Source organism: Hyperolius riggenbachi, chromosome 4, assembly GCF_040937935.1.
Source record: "Hyperolius riggenbachi isolate aHypRig1 chromosome 4, aHypRig1.pri, whole genome shotgun sequence".
In the NCBI taxonomy this organism is placed as follows: Eukaryota; Metazoa; Chordata; class Amphibia; order Anura; family Hyperoliidae; genus Hyperolius; species Hyperolius riggenbachi.
Window position 1 is genome coordinate 43,052,149 of NC_090649.1, and position 23,317 is coordinate 43,075,465.

At 42.7% G+C, this 23,317-nt stretch overlaps 1 protein-coding gene across 2 annotated transcripts in view; it reads right to left on the reverse strand.

Moving 5' to 3' along the window:
- LOC137571180 (cytochrome P450 2K1-like) overlaps window positions 1-23,317 on the reverse strand; it is a 60,185-nt gene that overhangs the window by 23,952 nt on the left and 12,916 nt on the right. For both annotated transcript variants that reach the window (XM_068279994.1, XM_068279993.1), the window contains exons 2-3: window positions 14,695-14,895; window positions 7,699-7,858 (exon numbers count right to left, since the gene is read on the reverse strand). In XM_068279994.1, coding sequence (XP_068136095.1) covers window positions 7,699-7,858; window positions 14,695-14,877 — 343 coding nt within the window. In that variant the 5' untranslated portion in view covers window positions 14,878-14,895. The remainder of the gene's footprint in view (window positions 1-7,698; window positions 7,859-14,694; window positions 14,896-23,317) is intronic.

Below are 23,317 nucleotides of genomic sequence, written 5' to 3' on the forward strand. Positions count from 1 at the left end.
AATCCAACCATCCACTACAAAAACCATCTCCAATCCTACCACTGACAATAACCCTCAATCTAGATTCATCCCAAAATACTGCAAAGAACACTCAATCATTAGATCTATTTTACATAATCGCTGGGAAATCCTGCTCCAGGACCCCTACCTTAAACCCCTATTACCTACCCGACCGCAAATCACCTATAGGAGAGCACCCAACCTCCGTGGCCTGTTAGCTCCCAGTAAACTTCGCAACCATCCACCCTCCGCCTCTTCCAGTACACTTCCCCCCGGCTCCTGGGCCTGTAACCACACCCGCTGTTTAGCCTGTCCTTTCATTACCAACACAGTCAGCTTTAGTTCTCACACCACAGGTACTCAATACCAAATAAAAAAACATATCTCATGCCATTCCAAATTTATCATCTATCTCATTTCCTGTTCTTGCCGTCTCCAGTATATTGGCAGAACCACACAAGAAGCCCGTAGTAGGATAGGACAACACAAAAGGAATATCCTCAAACACTTCCCTTTGCACAGTGTCTCACGTCACTTTCACCATGCACACGACGGCACCCCTGACACCTTCACCATCACTCTCATTGATCAGATCAACGACAGTGCCCCGGCGGCCTCTGTTACCCTAAAAAAACTGGAAATGTATTGGATACAGACCCTCAGGACTTTGGTTCCTGAGGGTCTTAATGAAGTACTAGAAAAAATACATTAAGCACTTTACCTAATCCGTTCAGTCTTTTAATAGTCCTCTCTTTTATCCTTCTAATAATGTATATGTTTATTCTTATTTTATGATATACAACTTTTATTTTGATTTTTATACATTTTATGCATTTTACATGTCTTTCTACCATTTTTATGTTGAATACTTGTATATTTGTTTGTATTTATCATTGGTCTTACTCGGATTCAGTACAATGCAACTTTTTACACCCCCCCTTATCCATTCTAAAGTGGTCAAGCATACCTTTGAGACTTCCATCAGTTCGAAACTAATTTTTCTAGCCGTTCCTTTTTTTTTTTTTTTTTTTTTTCTTCTTCTTCTTCAACTTTATTTACAAAATTTACAAAGTTTACACACATGATGGCCCCGCCCCTCTATGACACACTTCCGCCCGGAAGTACTCTCACATTCCTCATACTGATCCATGCTACTTAATGAACTCAGGTGTCCTCTGGCATTACAGAGGCGCCGAGCTCGCTGATATAATACAGATGGTAAGTCTGCCTTCTCCTTATACTCTTGTTTACTTGCTGCCTAAAACACCCCACCTGTTTTTTTAGCCATTCCAACACTCTGTTCCTCCTCCTCCTCTAGACCATGTCAACCCTTTCTCCCAATTTCACCCACTATTCACTGTTGTTCTGTATGATGTCCACAACAACCGGCAGCAAACCCAGCCAATTTTTTACTTTATGTATTTGCATATTTGTTTGTATTTATCATTGGTCTTACTCTGTTTAGCACAATGCACCTTTAACATTCCCCCTACCCATTCTATAGCTGTCAAGCATACCTATGAGACTACTATCAGTCTGAAACTAATATTTATAACCCGCGCACAACTTGTCACTAAAATGTAATGCAAAATGTAAATTTACGTATTCATATCAGCACTTTGACGATTTTATGCCTCTGGTTGTCTGTTTGTGTATTTTCTGCAGCTGTGACTCCTACTGTATTTTGCCTGAGGAAGCGGGATGTATGGCCCGTGAAACGCGTTGCATTGTTTTTTGGAGTTCCGAATAAATTGTTGACTGTCTGAATCGCAGTCCTTGCCTGTGTCTGTTTGGAGGGGGTAAGACCACCGCTGCCTCCTCTGTTTAACCAGTTGGTTTTTTAAGTTCATTTAATTACCTTTTATTCTTTTGGCGCCTCTGTATCTTGTACACTACCCTGGTAGTGTTAAATACTAATACCCCTTCCGAGTTGTAGCAACTAGGAGGAAGACGTAATCCAGGATCCGGCAAATCGCTGGAGCCCTGAATTACCCTTTCGCGCCCTGCACACTATAACATTACTGCTATAGAGGTGCCTTGTTTTGGCACTGCTCGCCGTGCACCGAAACCACCTGCTTTGTCTGCTAGTGTTAGGCAAATATTTTATCAAAGATCATGAAAAGAAACAAAAGTTACACTTGTTAGTTTTTTCCACCTAATTTTGTACACCGTTGATGTCCCCGGTACAAATTCTACTTGATCAAACTGGCTATTTCTTGATCTAGTTTCAATCAGAAAATGATCACTTGTACCCAATTCAGAAAGATATTTTAAGAGTTTGCCCAAAATTTAGCCAAGTTAAAAAGATGTCCATTATAACGTTGGACTTAATTATAGCAAGCAGCATCAGGACATGATTGAGATTCCCTCTGTTTTACTAAAAGGAACCTGAACCAAGTAAAATTATTTAACCACTTCACAACTAAGGGGTTTTACGCCTTCAGCATCCGAGCAATTTTCACCTTTCAGCTCTCCTTACATTAATTCGCCTATAACTTTATCATTACTTATCACAATGAAATGAACTATAATCTTGTGTTTTTGCCACCAATTAGGCCTTCTTTAGGTGGGACATTATGCCAAAAATGTTTTATTCTAAATGTGTTTTAATGGAAAAAAAATAGGACAAAATTTGGAAAGAAAATATTTTTCAGTTTTCGGCCATTATAGTTTTTAAATAATGCATGCTACCATAATTAAAATCCATGCAATTTGCCCATTTGTCCTGGTTATTACACCATTTAAATTATATCCCTATCACGATGTATGGCGCCAATATTTTTTTGGGAAATAAAGGTGCATTTTTTCAATTTTGCACACATCCCTAATTACAGGTCCATAATTTATAAAGTAACAGTGTTATACCCTCTTGACAAATATTTAAAGAGTCAGTCCCTAAGGTAACCATTTATGTTTTTTTTATTGTAAAACATTTTTTTTATTAAATGGTAACGATTGGGGAGTGTGGGAGGTAAAGAGTTAATTTAAAATGTAAAAATATATGAATTTGTATATAAAAATGTTTGACTGTAGTTTTACTATTTTGTGAATGGTCCTGTAAGCATAGTAAGTACGCTTACAGGAAGTGTAGCGTGGATGGGAAACTTTTTTTTCAACACAATGATCATGCAGCTTCTCCTGGAAGCAGCCGATCATTGCTGCGGGGACTTAGATCAAGAACAGGAACTGTGTTCCCGTTCATTGATCCCCGGGCGAGCGGCCAGCGGCGTGCACGAGTGCTGGGAGCATGTGCATACGCAGCCAGCGGCGGTAGTGCGTATGAACTGTGTTCCCGTTCATTGATCCCCGGGCGAGCGGCCAGCGGCGTGCACGAGTGCTGGGAGCATGTGCATACGCAGCCAGCGGCGGTAGTGCGTATATCTACGACCCCGGCTGGGAAGTTATGTTAAGAGGGGCATAGATATACTGTACCCGGGCAGCGAAGTGGTTAAAATAAACACATGATGTGCCTCTCAGAAGCTCAGCATTTTCTTCTAACTGATTCCTTCTAGTTCTGACAAGATTTTGTCAGAACTGAAAAATATCAGTTGCTCTCAGTTATATATCAGTTGCTGTCAGGTATGACTGAGGACAACTGATGAGCAAGGTAATGCCCATGTTTCTCTATGGCTCAAGTGGACAATATTACAGTTTAACAGTGTGCTGATCAAGAAGCTGTTATGGGGTAATGGTCTACACGGGAGGCAAGTATGACGTTTATTTTGACTTTTAATTGTCAGTTCAGGCTTGCTTTAGACAGACTATTACAAAAAAAAAAAAAAAAAGTCCCCTGGGGGGTTCTTCGGGAGGGGAATGCTTCAGGGTCCAATGAGGCTTCCCCCATCCGTGTAGCTGCAGGCAATCCAGTGCTGGTTCTCCCCGAATCCTCCCAAAATCCTCGCAGGACAAGCCGGACAAGAGATGATTTGTTTCCCTCTCCGGGATCCAGCGCAGGAGCAGTTGTGACTCTTCATTCAGGCCAGGAGGAAATAGCCGAGCCCGATCGGATCAGCTGTATTGCGCAGACGCAAAAGGACTTGCACTTTGTGCAGTAGAGCGGATCAATCGGCTTCAGCCATTTCCACCTTAATCCAAATGAAGAGTGGCTACTGTGTCAATGCAGGGTCATGGTAGGTAAATATTTACCTCTCCACGCTTCGGGGGACCCAGGCAGGCTAACGGAGGGATGCAGGAGGACGGGGGAAGCCTCATTAGGATCCAGAAGCTTTCCCCCTCCCGAGGTAAGTATCCCCCCAGAGGGATTTTTTTTTTATTACAGATCCTCTTTAAGCACTACAAACTAATGGCAACAAAGCAATACATATCAAGTAACAGAAATCTGATTTATATCGAATGGAGCAAGTTGGTAGATATTTCCTGATTTCGTTTCGAGCAGGAAGATACCAATTGTACCAAATGTCATGCATACGTGGTTTATTAGGCAACTGACTTAGAGCGTTTATTTCCTCTGCTATCACTTTATTTTGTTTACAGAGGAGCCCCACTGCTGCTTTGTTATGTTTTACTGTCATTTGGTTTGAGTAATGTGCTTGTGAGTAACTGCCATTTAAAGGTCTGACATTCCGCCTCTTTAACCACTTCCCTACCACGGGTTATTGTCTCTTAATAAAACGGCAATTTCACATTTCACGCACCTACATTCATTTACCAATAACTTTATCACTACTTATCACACCAAAAGGAAATAAAACAAACAATAAAAATAAGTAATTATTTCTCAGTTTTCAGCTATTATAGTTTGAAAATAAAAAAAAGTTCTACTGTAGATAAAACTGACATTTTATTTGCCCATTTATCGGGGTTATTTTTTGTGTTTTATACTACATCAATAATTACAAGCCCTTATTTCAAAAAAACAAAACAAAACAAACAGTAATTTACCCTCATGGCATACATTAAAAAAGCTTAGTCCCTAAGCTAACTGTAACGATCGGTGTTACACAGAGGATCTGATTATCGGTGATCTGCAGTACCACCAAAAATACAGATATATACCCGATTATTGATGATCTGCAGTATCACCGATAATCAGATATATTTCTAACCTCTGGACACCTGAGTAATATGAGTATTTGGTGCAACAGTAATACTTTGAGGATAGCACCCGTATAGAGGGTGCAAGGCAGTAAGAGATACTGCCCAAAGAACAGGTTCCTTCCAATGGCCTGAGGCTCCCCAAGGGGTGGAGCCAAGCTGAGTGTGGGAAGGACCGGAGTGTGAGTGACACCATTGGTGAAGTGTCACTGACAGGTCTGTGAACTATCTCTAAGCAGGGGAGATAGTTCTCGAGGTCGGACAGGCCAGGTCGACAACAGACAGACAGATCAGGTACAGAGACGGGAGACGGGAGACAAGCAGGGTTCGGCAACAGAGTATCAGATATAGCGAAGTACCAAATCAGAGATCAGGAGAGTGGTCAGGAAAGCAGAAAGTCATAACAGATAATAACAATGCCTAATCTTGGGTGTGAGCTCTGTGATCATCAACACCCTGGAACTAGTCTGAGGTATAACAGAATAGTAATACAGTTCCCTAGTCTTGGGTGAGGTCCTTGATCATCAACACCCTGGAACTAGTCTGAAGTATAACAGAACAACAATAACACAGATTCTGACAAAAAGGTATGGGTGCTACCACGTAGTGATCGCAACGGCAGACACCAGAGAAATGACCAGCACCCAGTATATATACTATAGCGCTCTCCAGCGCCTCCCCTAAGTGCTGGACCAATAGGAACTGATTGAATTGTCAGCTGACACCCCTCTAGCTGTCATAAAAGTTCTGCCTCTTAACGCGCGCGCGTCCTTCTGAACCTGTGTGGACTATTAGTCCCAGCCACACCAGACATGTGTTGCAACGTATCTGCTGTGCTGGATGCGGAACCAACCGCACCGCTATCCGAGCATGTGGCGGTTTCTCCGCGTTCAGCCATGCTGACAGATGTAGGCCTATGCGTGCCAACCGCTGCGTCAGATGCGGAATCCACTGCCTTGTTCTCAGGACCTGCGGCGGGTTCTCCGCATTCAGTCATGTTACCAGATGCAGGCCCACGCATGCAACCCGCCGCGTTGGACGCGGAATCAGCCACCTTGCTCTGAGCACCCGCAGCGGCATTTCCGCATTTTCTCACACTAACAAGTGTTCTATTTTGGTATGGGGAGGAGTAGAAGGGGTTACTAACTAAAGGAGATTTATTTTTTTTCTTTAATGTATTTTACGTGAATGGAGTTTACTTTTTCTCCACTAGATGTCCCCAGGCTTTATCCTGTGTACTTATAACAGTAAACAGGAAGTGAGTGTGTTTACTTTTATTTTATGAATGATCACTGGCTTCTCGCTAATGTTGGTAATCATTCATTCAAAGGTTCTTTGATCAGCTTTGGGAACACATTTTTTCCATTCACTGATCAGCACTCAGTGAGACGGCATCAAAAACAAGAAAGTACATATACATATATTCGCCCCTGATCCCAAAGTGTAATTTTCAAGGTAGTATACTGTATATACACTGCACTAAATGAGTTTAGTGGAAACCTGTACATGCTCTTTTGGCCAAGTCTACCATGAGCGGCTACCTAAGAGTTAAGTTTAACCATTTCAGCCCGCTGTGATTTTTCACCTTATGCGTCAGAGCAATTTTCACCTCCCATTCATTCGCGAATAACTTTATCACTTAACACAATTTATTGATCTATATCATGTTTTTTCCGCCACTAATTAGGCTTTCTTTGGGTGGTACATTTTGCTAAGAATTATTTTTTTATAAATGCATTTTAACAGGATTAATAAGAAAAAAAAATGGAAAAAATTCATTTCTCAGTTTTCGTCCATTATAGCTTTAAAATAATCCACGCTACCATAATTAAAACCTATGTATTTTATTTGCACGTTTTTCTCGGTTATTACACCATTTAAATTTTGTCCCTATCAATGTATGGTGCCAATATTTTATTTGAAAATAAAAAGGTGCATTGTTTCCATTTTGCGTCCATCACTATTTACAAGCTTATAATTTAAAAAAAATGTTCGTAGTACACCCCCTTCACATGCATATTTAAAAAGTTCAGACCCTTAGGTAACTATGTGTTTTTTTTATTGCAATTTTTTTTTTCCATTAAACATTTTTGCTTGGATAATATTTTGGTGTGGGAAATAAACAGTTAATTTGTAATGTTATATGTGTAAATTGTAATGTGTAAAATATGTAGATGCAGTTTTACTATTTGGTCACAAGATGGCCACCTTGAGTTTTTTTCTCCTTGTGCTTCTCGCTAACCGGAAGCACAAGGAGGATGCGGAAAATTTTATTTGCAGAAAGACTGAAGCCTCTAGTAAGAGTGCTTTGTTTTTTCTGCTGGGGACACGGATCGGCGATCGGGAACCATGTTCCCATTCACTGATCCCAGTGCTACCGGGTGACAGCACGGGGGCACGATCGCGCGTGGGAGTGCGCCGAAGCCCGGCACCACAGCAGAGCGGCCAACCGGATGGGCGGCAGAAATGGTTAAAGTGTGTACACACCTTTAGTCTTGTGTTATCTATTTGTGTTGTCTTTCTGGGACTTCAAGAGACAACTGGACTACATACAGTATAAGGAATAACCGAGCTGGGATTTTTATTTTACAAGGGGCAAATATTGACCATAGTTGGTGTTTCTTAGATACAGCCAATAGTTACCATTTTCTCCCACTTTGTCCAGCACAGGTGCCTTTGGTCTGTCTGAAAATTCTTCAGCACGATTAATTAAAGCATCTTTCACAGTGTCATATCCACACAGGACAACCATCCTTTGAGGACCGATACGGACACCAAATACTGTGCCGTATGTCTTGGATAACTGTAAGAGAGAGAGAGAGAATTATGGGGTCCATTTAAGAGGATTTTTGAGATTATATGGGGAAAGAATAAACAGCTGTTTGCACTTTGACCACTAGATGACACCATATATCTCTGGCTTATATCTGAATTCTGACATGCTAGTGTACTGTGAATTAAATACCATTTAGAGCAGTCCCATTTCCCATCCAACTAGCTGCAACATTCCTGAATTCCTGACTGAGCCAGAAGTTATTTAAAGTGGACCTTTACTGAGAAGTTATGAAAGCTGGAAATTATGCTGATGTGCTGGCTTCAGTGGCGTTAGCAGCATGAAATATCCGACATAATTAATACACCAACATACAGAAAAGTAACAGAAAGATATGTAGTATTTCAATATAGTATCAAAGAATTATTTGAGTACCGTACACAGTACCAGTGTTACTCCCCCCCAAATAATAATTACAGTTAAATTACAGCAGCAAAGTTATACTGATGGGCAAGTGATCACTCTGAGCCCTGTGCCCTCAATAAAGCATGTCAGGGCTACTTAAAAACATGATTGTGTGCTTACTGGAGAATAGGGTGTAAGTCAATTGTCACAACAGCGTGGAGGGGGGGCAGGGAGGGGAGGGAATAGTTGTCCTATTTCAATAGTCCATTAATAGATATCATGATATTTTTTGCTCTACTGCTCGTTGTAACTACTAATATTATAAAGGCATCTATTGAAATGAAGCATATGGTTATTTGGGTATTGCCATTGCTTGAATAGCATGAATGATGTTCAATATAAAAGCTTAGTATCTGCAATTTGCATGCCTCTATTGATGTCAGTTTTTAGTTTCAAAAATATTTTATTGAAAAGGTCAAATGAATACAGGTTTGCTTTCCATAAGCCCTTAACATAGGGCATGGTATAAGTATAACAGTACAGAGTGAGAGAAAACAGTCCACTTACTGCAAAATCAGCAGTATCGCATACATATTTTAGGTTGACTACATCAGTCATATATGGTGGTTTAAGGTCCGGGTTAATGCATTTGGCCGTCAAGAGCATTAGTTGATTTTATTTCAGAAGGAAAGGGCACAGGATCGAAGTCCTATCGTGTGTGAGCATGAAAGCCAGGGCTGCCAGGTTCTAGTGAAGGCTTCAGTGGTATCGTTGATAATGGCTAGCGTTCGTTCGGAGATTAGGATGTCAATGATGATGTGATCGGTAAGATCCATTGACAACGTTGGTTGTCTCCACTGTCTCGCAATATGGATTCTGTCCGCCTTGTCTATGTGTTGGGAGAGTCTGTGCTGAGGATAATTCCAACCAGAGGGCCTATCTCCTAGAAGTAGGAGCAAGGGGTCTGGATAGAGAGGTTTTTCAAGAGCTGTGCTGAGAAAGGAAGTGACTTGGGACCAATATTTTTTAACTTTGGGGCAGAACCACCAGATGTGATCAATAGTCCTGGGCAAGCCACAACCTCTAAAACATAGGTAAGAGTTGGTCTGAGATATTGCATGCATTTTAATAGGTGTTACATAGGTTCTATGTAGTATTTTGTAATTGGTTTCGATATGGGAAAAATAGCTACTGCCTTTTGTAAGTGTTAAGCAACATTTAGACCAGCGCTCAGTTGTCAGAGTGGTGCCCAAGTCTCTTTCCCATTGCAGCATTGTGCGTGTTTTTATGAATTCCGTTGATTGGGAGAGCAAAGAATAAATGTAGGAAATAAGACCACCTTCTAGGGGGTGCAAAGCACACCAAGCTTCGTATGGGGTCCTAGGTGGGAGTGTGGTGTTATTGGGACAAAGCGATTTTATAAAGTGATAAATCTGGATAGCATGGAAGTACTCAAAGGGCGGAAAGGAGGTAAATTCTTTAAATTGCTCCCAGGTGGGTAGCTTGTCATTCAGTAGAAAATTTTTAAGAGTGGTATAACCCCTTTTCTTCCACCATTCCAGTGCTCCAGTCTCCAGACCGGGGGGGGGGGAAAGAAATTGGGGTTACCAAACAGAGGAGTCAGAGGGGATATTTGATTGCAGTCCTTTTTGGATTTTGAGTCTGTTCCAGATCGATAGGGAATGGGCAGTTAGCGGGGATAGTTTTTGGTACTTGGATAGGGGAACTCGAGATGACCATTGTAGTGCTTGGAATGTGAAGGGTTGCAATAAGCCATTTTCTATTTCAGCCCATAGGGGAGGGGAGTGTTTAGCATGTATCTGGGCTATTTGGGCTAGTTGTGAGGCCCTATAGTAATTAAACAAATCTGGAACTCCCAGTCCACCCCGGCTTCTATTCATGTACATTATTTTCTGATTTATTCTTGCTCTTTTATTGTTTGTGATGAACCTAAAGATGGCACTTTGAAGGTCTTTAAGAGAAGTTTTGGTTACTAAGACCGGGAGTGTTCTAAAAAGGTATAATAGGCGGGGGAGAAGGGTCATTCTAACTGCTTGGATTCTTCCTGTCCAGGATATAGTTGGCATATTCCATTTGATTAGATCCTGCTTTAAAGAAGCTAGCATTGGTTTATAATTTAGGTTAAATAGTTCTTTAGGGTTAGCTGCTATCTTGACTCCTAGATATGTAATGTATTTGGTTTGTAGTGAAAGACCTAAAGAGGAAGTAATAGCAGCTGCCTGTGTTTTAGATAAGTTTGTGAAGAGCACTTCTGATTTGCTAATATTAAGGGAAAGACCTGAAATGTTGCCAAATGTTTTCATTAAGTCAATTAAGTTAGGTAGGGAAGTATGAGGGGATGTTAAGGTGAGGAGTAGGTCGTCGGCAAATACATTGGCTTTATAATTGGTTTTTGCAACAGTTATTTCCTGGATGTCGGATGATTGGCGTATTTTGGCCGCCAGTGGTTCTATGGTTAAGGCAAACAAGGCTGGCGAGAGGGGACAGCCCTGCCTGGTTCCCCTTTGGATATAAATTGTGGTTGGGTTGTCAGTGGGGAGCTTAAGTTGGGCAGAGGGAGTAGAGTATAAGGTCTGTATGGCTGTTAGAAAGGAGCCCCCAATACCAGCCTTCTGCAGTGCTTGTAGCATGTATGGCCAGTCTATTTTGTCAAAGGCCTTCTCCATGTCGAGCGAGACCAGTGCTAAAGGAAGCTTCCTGGAGGCAGCGACATGGAGAAGGCCCACGACTTTCCTGACATTATCAGAGGCCTGTCGTTGCGGGATGAACCCCACTTGGTCTCTATGAATTAATGGGCCTAGTACTTTATTTAGTCTTGTCACTAAGATTGAGGTAATAATTTATAATCTAAATTGAGCAATGAAATTGGCCTATAGTTTTTGATGTCCAGTGGGTCCCTTTTTGGCTTGGGAATCACAGCAATGGTAGATTGTAGGAACTCTGGAGACAGGGGTTTGCCATCCAAGATTGTGTTAAATAGTCTAGTGAGGTATGGGGTTAGGATGTTTTTAAATTTTTTTATAATATATGGCCGAGAAGCCGTCTGGTCCGGGAGCCTTACCTTGTTTCAGGCGTTTAATGGCCATTTGGACTTCCAGTGTTGAGATCGGCATATTTAAGGCTAGCACTTTTTCTGGGAGGAGGCGAGGGGCTCTTCGCTCGTTTAAAAACTCACTGGGATGGTGTGGCGAGTCACTGTTTTTAGCTGTATATAGGAATTGATAGTAATCTGCGAATTCTTTGTGGATCTTTAGAGGGTCAGACGTGACTGCTCCCCTTTTAGTTCTAATTTGATGGACTTTGTTAAGGGCTTGGGTCTGGCGTAGTTTTCTGGCTAGCCATGTACTAGGTTTATTGTATTGGGCATACACTTTCGCTCTCGTCCAGCGAATCGCTTTTTCTGTGCGGTTTGATAACAAAAATCTGATTGGGTGGTCTCTATTTGCTTCTGGAGAAATCTTGAGGGTTGGTGTGCATGGGCTAGTTGAAGTTGGGTTAGCTTATGTTCTAGTGAGCGTTGCCTCTCTGTCAGGAATTTTTTGCGTTGGGAGGCTATTTTGATTATCAGGCCTCTAATGGTAGGTTTGTGGGCCAGCCACAGTGTGTCTGTTCTAATGTCGGTGGTGTCGTTTATCGTGAAGTATTCTGTAAGGCGTTCTTCTAGGTCAAGTACTATTTCGCCATCAGCCAGCAGGCTCTCATTTAATCTCCATGGAGGGCGGGCAAGTGGGGTGGTAAGGGAGGCGCAGGCTGTCCAGACAATATCGTGGTCGGACCACGCACTTTGATGTCAGTTTTTAATACTAATCTCCCCAATATATCTATCCTCTAACTCTAGCTTACTGCCTACGCCTATCGCTTATCTCTCCCCAACACTAGGCCCAAGTGCCACACTTATACTACTGTCACAGCCAATGTCAGGTGTTCATATAGCCAATACTGTTACTTGGCTATAAGTGCACAGCAAAAATACCCCTACTGCCGCTCTCCGCTCAGCGTTTCGATGAGGCTTGTAAGAGTCTATTGGAAGCGTTGCAAGCCTTCCTATGGAAGAGGAAGTGCTCCATAGCGAGGCTTGCAACGCGTCCGCCTCATTGAAACTCTGAGCGGAGAGCGACATTAGGGGTAATTAACACCGCCGCATCTAGCTGCTCAGCTGCGGCAATTAGAGCTAATTTGAATCACGAGTAACCACCGTGGTTACTCGTGATTAATCTGTGGAGAGCAAGCCTAGCGGTACTTACATTTTTGATTGCTACTGGTGCACAATTTAAAGTGAATGTTTACCCCTTAAAAAATCAAAAAGTCAGATATTCAACTAAGGAGAGGGAAGGCTCAGTCCTAATGAGCCTTCCCTCTCCTCTCCCGGTGCCCGGTCCCGCGCAGGATCCCCCATAGCAGTATTCGACCAGATCGGTCAAATACTGCCACTTCCGCAGCCGAAGGGAGCTTTCGGAAGCCTTCGGGAGCACTCGGGCTCCCGAAGACGGGCCGCTCCATACTACACATGCGCGAGCGCCCTCTATGATGCACTCGCGCGTACGTAGTATGGAGCGGCCCGTCTTCGGGAGCCCGAGTGCTCCCGAAGACCTCCGAAGTCCCTGCGGCGGCGGACGCGAAAGGGGGAGCCAGCGCAGCACCGAGGGCACCGGGAGAGGAGAGGGAAGGTGTAACGATTGTGGGATATCTCCGAGGTCCTCCACAAGCGTGTCAAGATGCTAGAACCCAGTTTTAGGTGCAAGCACCAGTAGAGGGAAATTCCTGTCGGCAGAGGGCGCTGGGGAGCGCAGAGGAACCAATCCCCTGCACCTCCACAAATGCCAGACAGGAATTGCACGAAGCGCAGAACGCAATCGCAAGAGAAGCGATTGCGAATGAGAACGAGCAAAGGGACAGGTTGTATGTGTGTGCGCCAATCTAGTCGCCACCCCGCGACCGCGCACACACAACAGCAGGTGCGAAACAGAAACGCAACCGCCAAGAATGGCGATTGCCAGAAGTGACACAAGGCAGATCAGAACAGAATACGAGGATAGCAAAGGCACAGTAAATCATACAATGAGAAGATACGGAAAATAATAAACGCTAACCGCGAACACCGCACTCATTCGCAACAGTGCACGCGGTTATGCGCGGTCTCCACGTGATAAGCACAATAGAGACAAGCACGCCTAACTAACCATCGACAGACAAACACGAAACAAAGAATGTGAACGCTTGCTTAACGGTTACCTCATCGAGCCTACAGCAAGCGCCCGTATCAGACAAGACAGACAAACGAGAAACAGGAACTAGGCAGAAAGGATCCACCGCTCTTCCGCCAGAGCAAGTGTGATCCAAGCAGGAACACAGATCAGAAAGATCCACAGCCGCTAACGCTAGCGGCTAGTGCGATCTGAACAAGACAGAACAGATTAGGTAGCTGGTAGCAACCGCTGCTCCAGCTTACACTCCAGGAACTAGATCAGAAGGATCCACAGCCACTACCGCTAGAGGCTAGTGCGATCCAAACAAGACAGAGCGATTCGCTATCAACCGCCGCTGGTGACAGCGCAATCGCGACAGACAAGACAAGACAGAATAGGCAGTACTAATTATACACAAACTGACTGCACTAACTAGGAATGCAAGGAGCACTCCCCAAGAATTAACTATACTAAGATAGCAGTGGCTGACACTCCAGGTGAGTCCAGCAGGAACAAACCTCTATGAGCAGCGAAGCATTGTGGGACACACATAGTACTTATAGTACACGCCTCCAATGAATGTGGCCAGGCAATTTGCATGACAACGTATGCAAATTCCTCAGCAAGCACAAGCTGCAAAACTGACAGAAGGTCTTCTTTCCAGAGTCCTGCAGCATGCAGACCTGAATAATGATCAAAAGGCTGCCTGCCGAGCGGATCGTTACAGAAGGCTCATTAGGACCGAGCCTTCCCTCTCCTTAGGTGAGTATCTGACTTTTATTTTTAAAGTGGTAACCATTGGCTTTAACTGTCTCTTTATAGAGCACGTATAGAGCAGGACAGGTACAAATATGGGTGTATAATACAAAGGTGGTATTCAACATAAGTGTCCCAGTAGCAAATACAATCAGTCAGAGGGGACACAGACATGTTCCCTGGTCCATGACCTGCCTCTCTCCCCCCGGATTTGGTAGTATATTTGTTTTATTACAGGCACGGGTTCTCTTTAAAGCAAACCTGTGGGATAAGAAAAAAGAGTGCTTAGATATGTCCCTAAGTAGAGGTCTCTGATCCTGATCCACCCCACCAGCACTGGAGAGTCCCAGCACTGAATTGGTGGGTACAGGAGGATTCCCTCTACTGAAGTATCTAAATTTGATTTTCTTTTTCCTCACAGGTACACTTCCATGAAATACAAAGCCTAATGGGACAAAAGCAAATACTAGATAACATCGAATGAATGATCAGTATTACCTCTATAAATGTTTTATGAGGTTTACTCATGTCTATTTGGTGAACATTTCCGATGATTGGCAATGGTCGAGGTCCAGGTGGAAAGTTCTTGTACTTGCCCCAGTTTTGGCTGCTGTACACATAGGCCAAAAAGAGGATGACAACGATGGATAGGAGAATGGCCACAGGGTCTGCCGCAAACATGACTGACTTTTTAAAAATCTAAGGAGGAAATAACAGACACCATTGTTAATTAATGGCTAAAAGATACTTATTCTATGTTAGCACCATACACTAAAAGCCAATCACAGCTAAGAGGCCTCCTTAAAAGTGAACCTTCAGACTAAAGGTGCGTACACACATGCGACTATAGTCGTTTGTAACGATCGTTCCCCGATCTTTACCAACGACGATCGGTACAAAAAACGAACCACCGACTATTAAGGCAAACGACGAACGAGCCAAATCGCTACAAAAGAAAGTTCTGTCTCGGCGGATTTTAACCAACGACGATCGTTTGCAAAAGTAGTACATCGTTGGAAACGGTCGTTCGTACTAGGCTTGACATGCACATTTCACTATTTCTCCATGGAACTTCTCATTTTTATGCGCAGGCGCAATAGTTGCTTTCTGTGATGTAACGTTCGTTCTAACGATCAGATCGTTACACACATTTTAAAACTACCTTTACTTAGGTCGTTCTTTCATCAATTAAAAGTTCGTTCGTCGTTCTTAACGAACGATCGTTGTCGCATGTGTGTACGTAGCATAAGAATCTACTCAGCAGCACTAAAAGGCTTGGTATTTCTTTAAAGGGATACTGTAGGGGGTCGGGGGGAAAATGAGTTGAACTTGCCCGGGGCTTCTAATGGTCCCCCACAGACATCCTGTGCCCGCGCAGCCACTCACCGATGCTCCGGCCCCACCTCACTTCTGGAATTTCAGACTTTAAAAATCTGAAAACCACTGCGCCTATGTTGCCGTGTCTTCACTCCCGTTGATGTCACCTGGAGTGTACTGCGCAGGCACAGACCATACTGGGCCGGCGCAGTACGCTCCTGTGACCTCAGTGGGAGCGAGGACACGGCAACGCAGGCGCAGTGGTTTTCAGACTTTAAAGTCTGAAATTCCCGAAGTGAACCGGAGGCGGGTCCGGAGCATCAGTGAGTGGCTGCGCGGGCACAGGATGTCTGTGGGGGACCATTAGAAGCCCCGGGCAAGTTCAACTCATTTTCCACCCGACCCCCTACAGTATTCCTTTAACAGTTTCACAGCGTCAGAACTTTGTTTTTCTTACCCAAGCCTCATTTTTAGCTGCCCAGAAGAAAACTGTCTAGGCATTTTTCCCATGATGCTGTGCAAAGCATGATGGGATTTCTGATGTTATTCTCGTTCTACTGTTTTGGCACAAATTTGTTTTTTTTTAATTTTGAATTTGAGATTTGAAGCCTAGCGTGCAGCTGGGAGGGGTGATCAGGACACAGGGCAGTTGGAACTGTGTCTCATGCTCCCTATCACCCCCTTTCAACCAAAAAGATGTCTGCCCCGGCTGCCCCCATTAAATCATAAATATTTGCCTGTTTTTTTTGTTTTTGTTTTTTAAACAGGGTGGGTGAGGGCTCAACCACACTATAAGCGCCTTTCTGAGTGCTTTGTGATTGATTAGCGCTTTGAGTGCTTTTTAAAAATTGTTCCCATTCACTTTCATTAGAATTGCGGTAAAAAAATTGCATAAAAAAAAAAAAATCACCGCGATTGCATACGTGAAAATTGCTGCGATTTTTACCGCGATTTTAATGAAAGTGAATGGGAGCTCAGAAAAGCACCTATTGTGTGGCTGAGCCCTAAGAGATTATACTACTTATCTATTGTAATTAACATCACTATTACATTATGTTTGTTTAGGCTGAAGTCTCTTTAACCACTTCCCTACCACAGGTTTTTTCTACTTTAAAAGGGCTCGTTTCCACTAGTGCGGTGCGAATCCCTGGGATTCCACCGCTGGCGAAATCGCATGCGGATGCGATTCCGCGTGCGTTTTTTGCCGCGAATTCGCATGCGATTTCACATAGGCAGGGTCTATGCGAATTTAACCATGTCACTGCCTGACTCAATTTGTATTACTTTTCATGCGAATTCGCGGCAAAAAACGCACGTGCGTTTTCCCTATTAAATACATGGGCTGCGATTCGCCTGCATTCCTCACGCAGGCGAATTCTGCAGGCCCTACCGTGCAGAAAAATCCTGCACAGAAAAACGCACGAAAACAATGACAAGTGGAAACAGTCCCATCCACTTTCATTGCCTATGCGAATTCGCATGCAGGCCACGCATGCAAATTCGCCCTAGTGGAAACGGGCCCTAAGACCAGAGCAATTTTCACAACGCTCCTCCCATTCATTCGCCAATACCTTTATGACTACTTATGACACTGAAACAATCTATATATTTTTTGCAGGACAAACTAGGCTTTCTTTGGGCAGTACTTATTGCTAAGAATTATTTTATGCATTTTACATAATGTCTCAGCTTTCAACCATTGTAGTTTAAAAATAAAATGTGCTATTGTAGGTAAAGACATTTTATTTGCCTATTTGTTCCGATTATTGCAATGATTAAATTGCATTCCTAGTGCAATGTACGGTGATAAGATTTTATTTGGAAACCGAGGTATATTTTTTTCAGTTTAGTTTTTTTTTATACTATAAGAAATTATAAGCTTATATTTACAAAAGCAACATTAATATACCCACATAACATACATATTTAAAAAGTCCCTAGGCTAACTTTTTAAGTAGTTTTTTTATGTTGTAAATTTTTATTTTTTATTTTTTTTAATGTTGTATTTTTTTGTTTTTACAAGTTTTATTTTGGTAGCTATGGGTTAGAGGTGGAAGGGGATAAACAATAGTAAATATGTAATAAATGTTTGAATGTAAACGTGTCTTATGGTATATTGTGTTGCATTTGGTTGAATTTTACTTTTTGGCCACAAGATGGCACTACACTTAGTTCACATCTGACAAGACAAAACAAAGGCAAGACAAACAACATTTATATCGCGCTTTTCTCCTGGCGGACTCAAAGCGCCAGAGCTGTAACAGTGTCCTTGGGGTCATAATTGAGAGATGTTCTCTCTCCCATTCATAACGGCACGTGGATCAGGGCTGAGTATGGAGGATTCTCATGCCCTGATCATGGAACAGGGATGCAGCGATGGCGAACTGAAACAGCGCGGAAATCGCGATTGGCGTGGGAGGGAAACAGTGTGTATATATATGCCCCTGATCTACTAGTGGTAAACAGAGGGGCGTATATATACACATAGCAGAAATCCGGAACTAGTGGTTAAAGGACGACAATTGTAAAAATGTTAAAATTGAAAATACATGTAAACACATACAAATAAGAAGTATGTTTCTTCCAGAGTAAAATGAGCCCTAAATTACTTTTCTCCTATGTTGCTGTCACTTATAGTAGGTAGAAGTTGACAGAACTGACAGGTTTTTGACTAGTCCATCTCTTTATGTGGAACTCTCAGAATGTCATTTAGTCTTTACAAAAGCAGTTCCTGGAAAAGATTTATACAAAGATTCAGGCCACCCTCTACCTGTTTGCACACTATTCTGGCAGTTGGACTGAGCAACAGCCGTTCACTAAGCATTTTGGAAATAAAGAAAACCCTGAGAATCCGGCATGAGGAAATGGGCTAGTCCAAAACCTCTCAGCTCTGTCAGATTTCTTCCACCTACTGTAAGTGATAGTAACACAGGATAACTAATTTATAGCACATTTTACTCTGGGAGAAATGTACTTTAATTTTTTAAAATGTTTCACGGTAGTGGTCCTTTAATCATTAAAGAGAATCTGTATTGTTAAAATCGCACAAAAGTAAACATACCAGTGTGTTAGGGGACATCTCCTATTCCCCTCTGTCACAATTTCACCGCTCCCCGCCGCATTAAAAGTGGTTAAAAACAGTTTTAAAAAGTTTGTTTATAAACAAACAAAATGGCCACCAAAACAGGAAGTAGGTTGATGTACAGCATGTCCACACATAGAAAATACATCCATACACAAGCAGGCTGTATACAGCCTTCCTTTTGAATCTCAAGAGATCATTTGTGTGTTTCTTTCCCCCCTGAGGGGGGAGTGCATAGCAGAACCACAACACTGAAGAACTTGGCAGCCTTCCAGACACAGGCTGACAAGTCTGACAGGGGAAAGATGCATTGATTTATTACAGAGACTGTGATAGTACAAAGTGCTGCAGTAAGCCAGAACACATTAGAATAGCTTTTGGAACTTGTAGGATGATAAAAAACAGGATGCAATTTTTGTTACGGAGTCTCTTTAAGGCTTCTTGCACACCAAGACGTTGTGTTAGGTGCCACGTTAAGGTCGCATAACGTGCACCTAACACAAAGTATGGTGCTGCAAAAGCCGACGGTAGAGTGAGCCGCGTTCGGCGGCTCGATTCCTATAATGTCTCCCAGAGTGGCGCTGATTGGCCAGCGGGACCACGTGATGCGGAGCGAGACACTCCGCATCACGTGGTCCCGCCGGCCAATCAGCTGCCGCCAGTGCAGTGAATATTAAGTAGCCATGTGCGCGGCTACTGTAGCTGGCTCTCCCCGCCCCTCACTGCGCATGTGCAAACAGTCTAACGCGGCTATAGCCGCTCCAACGCCGTAGCATGCTGCACTTTGCACCGAACGTGCAGCATTACATGTAACGCAACGTGGGCTGTGTGAACAGCCCACTTGTGTTACATTGCTGTGCGTTGGGGGAGCGTTACAGGCGCACTAACGTGCGCCTGTAACGTCTTGGTGTGTAAGCAGCCTTATAGTGGAACAAGTTCTACATACTACTAGTACTGAGTGTAGAAATGAGAGAAACTGATGATCTTTTTAGGTTTTTAAAATATAGCAGCAAAAAGTATCATGATGCATAAAGAAATGGCATAGCATGACAAAGATTAGTTCTATATATAAAACCAAGCACCAGACATTTGCTATGTCCTGATATGACCCTGAGGAAAGGCTGTATTTATTCTAACGAATACCAGGCAATTATGCTTGTTAAACTCGTAATTATAATGGAAGATTTTTTCTCTTTACACAGAGCTGCATTCTGTAATAATCATAGTAAATAAATACATTTATTGAGGTAATCACTATCTCTGTGATAAACTAACGAACTAAACATTCGGATCTGTAGATAAAGCTTAGGGTGATAAATTAATGTGTTTGCTTTAGGCCAGACAGGAAATGTGCACCCAACAGACAGAAATATTATATACTATCGGATGCCCCTTCTTTGCCCGGGTATGTATCTTTTCTAACTCTAACACACAATTACTCAACTACTCAATGACCAAGTTGGTGAGCTTTGCAGTCGGTCATCAATAATTTGCATTGAAATGAAACAAATCTGATTGGCTGTTTGTGGCTCCACCCTCTTTTCTGAATTTAAACCCCAGTCCCCCAATGACCACCTGTACCCGGTTTGAGGCTTGTGCCATTAACAGTGCAAGAATGGCAGCAATTTTAATATTCCCCTTGAAAATAGGTGAATTTTGATTGGCTTTTGTAGGCTCCACCCACTTTTCTGAATGTGAACCCAGTCACCCAATGACCAACTGTACCAGGTTTGAGGCTTGTGCCATTAACAGTGCAAGAATGGCATCAAATACATATTCCCCTTAAGAATAAATAGGTGAATTTTGATTTGCTTTTGTAGGCTCCCCCTACATTTCTAAATATTAATCCCAGTTACCCAGTGACACACTGTGTAAAGTTTGAGAACCCTGCCATTAACAGTGTAAGAATGGCTGCTGTTTACAGTTTCCTAGTAAAATTTGTATTGATCTCTGCCCACTGATGACCCGGCATTGCCCGGTTATGCATTTGGCTGGTGTGCGCTGCGCCTACTTTTTCTAACCTTACTCAATGACCAAGTTGGTGAGCTTTGCGGTCTTTGGCATCAATAATTTGCATTGAAATGAAACAAATCTGATTGGCTGTTTGTGGCTCCACCCTCTTTTCTGAATTTGAACCCCAGTCCCCCAATGACCAACTGTACCAGGTTTGAGGCTTGTGCTATTAACAGTGCAAGAATGTCAGCAATTTCAATATTCAAAAAAAAAAAAAATATATATATATATATATATATATATATTACCTCCTATGTGCGCTCCTCTACCAATTAATTTTTGACAATGCTAACAAATAGTGATAGCTGTTTTTGGATCGCTCCTAGTCCTCAAGTGTGTGTCACTTTAAAATTGAAACAAATAAAATAACCAGGGCGCTCTACAATAACAGTAACCAGTAAAGTTTCCCTTAAAGTTCATATATACACAAGGTTCCAGAGTTAGTTCATATGTCAGTTTCTTCAAAACCTTCATAAATCGCAGACAGTCTTCATGTAACAAGATAACCAGTAAACGCTCACCAGATATAAAGCTGCCTTCTCAGGAACAGCTGATAACACTTTTGGCCCAGCCAGCAGACCGATGACTTTCACAGATGCGTCCTAGTATCTCCTGTGTCCTCAAATCATGGGGGCATATGATGGGAGAAGAGAAGACTGCAATAGTGTAACACTGTTTGCTAATAATGTGACTGTATCAAGCACCCGTGCTCCCAAACGACACAGAACACCTCGTGCACCTCCACCGTACACTCAATGGGGCCTCTCACCAGATATCATGGCTGACCCAGCACAGACCAGCAAAAGCGCTTCATAGATACTCCTAGCGATGTTCCTTTCAGCATCAGTATCCCTAAGACTCAAGCAGGAGCCGACATAGCGTAAAACCGTTTTATTTTTTAAAAGATTAAAATATAGTGCACTCACAAGTCTTTCAGTAAAGTATGCGCATATAAAAATGTCCAAGAGCTCGATCAGCGTCCCTCGCTCCTTAGGCTCCGCCCAACTAGTTTCGTCCAATGACTCATCAGGGGCTTGGGCCAATAGGAGCGAAGGGACGCTTTATACCCTGCCCGCATAGTCACAAATTACCAGGTGTCAGCATAATCTGTTCATCACTTTGCTGACTTTCTTCTCATCTGCTGCGCAATTGGCTCATCCAGAGCCTACAATACCCAACATCCTCTAGTTTCCCCAGTGATGTACTCCCTGATTGGCTCGTTTATATGTAACTCTTATCCCTCTCGCTGGGCGGGTTAATCCACTGCCATTAGCCCAAAACAAGCCTACATTACCCATACTCCCCTGTGGTTCTTAGTAGGCAATCCCGCTATTGGTTAAAAGTCCATACTCCGCCTTACACTCACGCTAGGTTTCCCGACTATCTAACATGTCAGAACATTGGGCGGAGCCTAAGGAGCGAGGGACGCTGATCGAGCTCTTGGACATTTTTATATGCGCATACTTTACTGAAAGACTTGTGAGTGCACTATATTTTAATCTTTTAAAAAATAAAACGGTTTTACGCTATGTCGGCTCCTGCTTGAGTCTTAGGGATACTGATGCTGAAAGGAACATCGCTAGGAGTATCTATGAAGCGCTTTTGCTGGTCTGTGCTGGGTCAGCCATGATATCTGGTGAGAGGCCCCATTGAGTGTACGGTGGAGGTGCACGAGGTGTTCTGTGTCGTTTGGGAGCACGGGTGCTTGATACAGTCACATTATTAGCAAACAGTGTTACACTATTGCAGTCTTCTCTTCTCCCATCATATGCCCCCATGATTTGAGGACACAGGAGATACTAGGACGCATCTGTGAAAGTCATCGGTCTGCTGGCTGGGCCAAAAGTGTTATCAGCTGTTCCTGAGAAGGCAGCTTTATATCTGGTGAGCGTTTACTGGTTATCTTGTTACATGAAGACTGTCTGCGATTTATGAAGGTTTTGAAGAAACTGACATATGAACTAACTCTGGAACCTTGTGTATATATGAACTTTAAGGGAAACTTTACTGGTTACTGTTATTGTAGAGCGCCCTGGTTATTTTATTTGTTTCAATTTCAATATTCCCCTTGAAAATTAATAGGTGAATTTTGATTGGCTTTTGTAGGCTCCATCCACTTTTCTGAATACTAACCCCAGTCACCAACTAAGTTTGAGAACCCTACCATTAGCAATGTAAGAATGGCTGCAGTTTACATTTTCCAGTGAAATTTGTATTTGTCTCCGCCCCCTTTTTGGTTATGGGTATAAAAAGTATCCTATACTTTATTCCAGGTAATGTACTATGTGTGTGCCAAATTTCATTCAAATCTGTTCAGCCATTTTTGTGTGATCGAGTAACAAACATCCAAACATCCAAACATCCAAACATCCAAACATCCAAACATCCAAACATCCAAACATCCAAACATCCAAACATCCAAACATCCAAACATCCAAACATCCAAACATCCAAACATCCAAACATCCAAACATCCAAACATCCAAACATCCAAACATCCAAACATCCAAACATCCAAACATCCAAACATCCAAACATCCAAACATCCAAACATCCAAACATCCAAATTTATAATATTAGTAGGATCAACATGCATGGCTGTTTCTGGAAAGTCTGCCCCACAACCTTCTAGCCCAGCTGTTACTTCTCCCTTACTTCCCTTGCCCTCTAGTCAGAGGTACCTTCAGTATTAAGTAGCTAGAGGTTCCC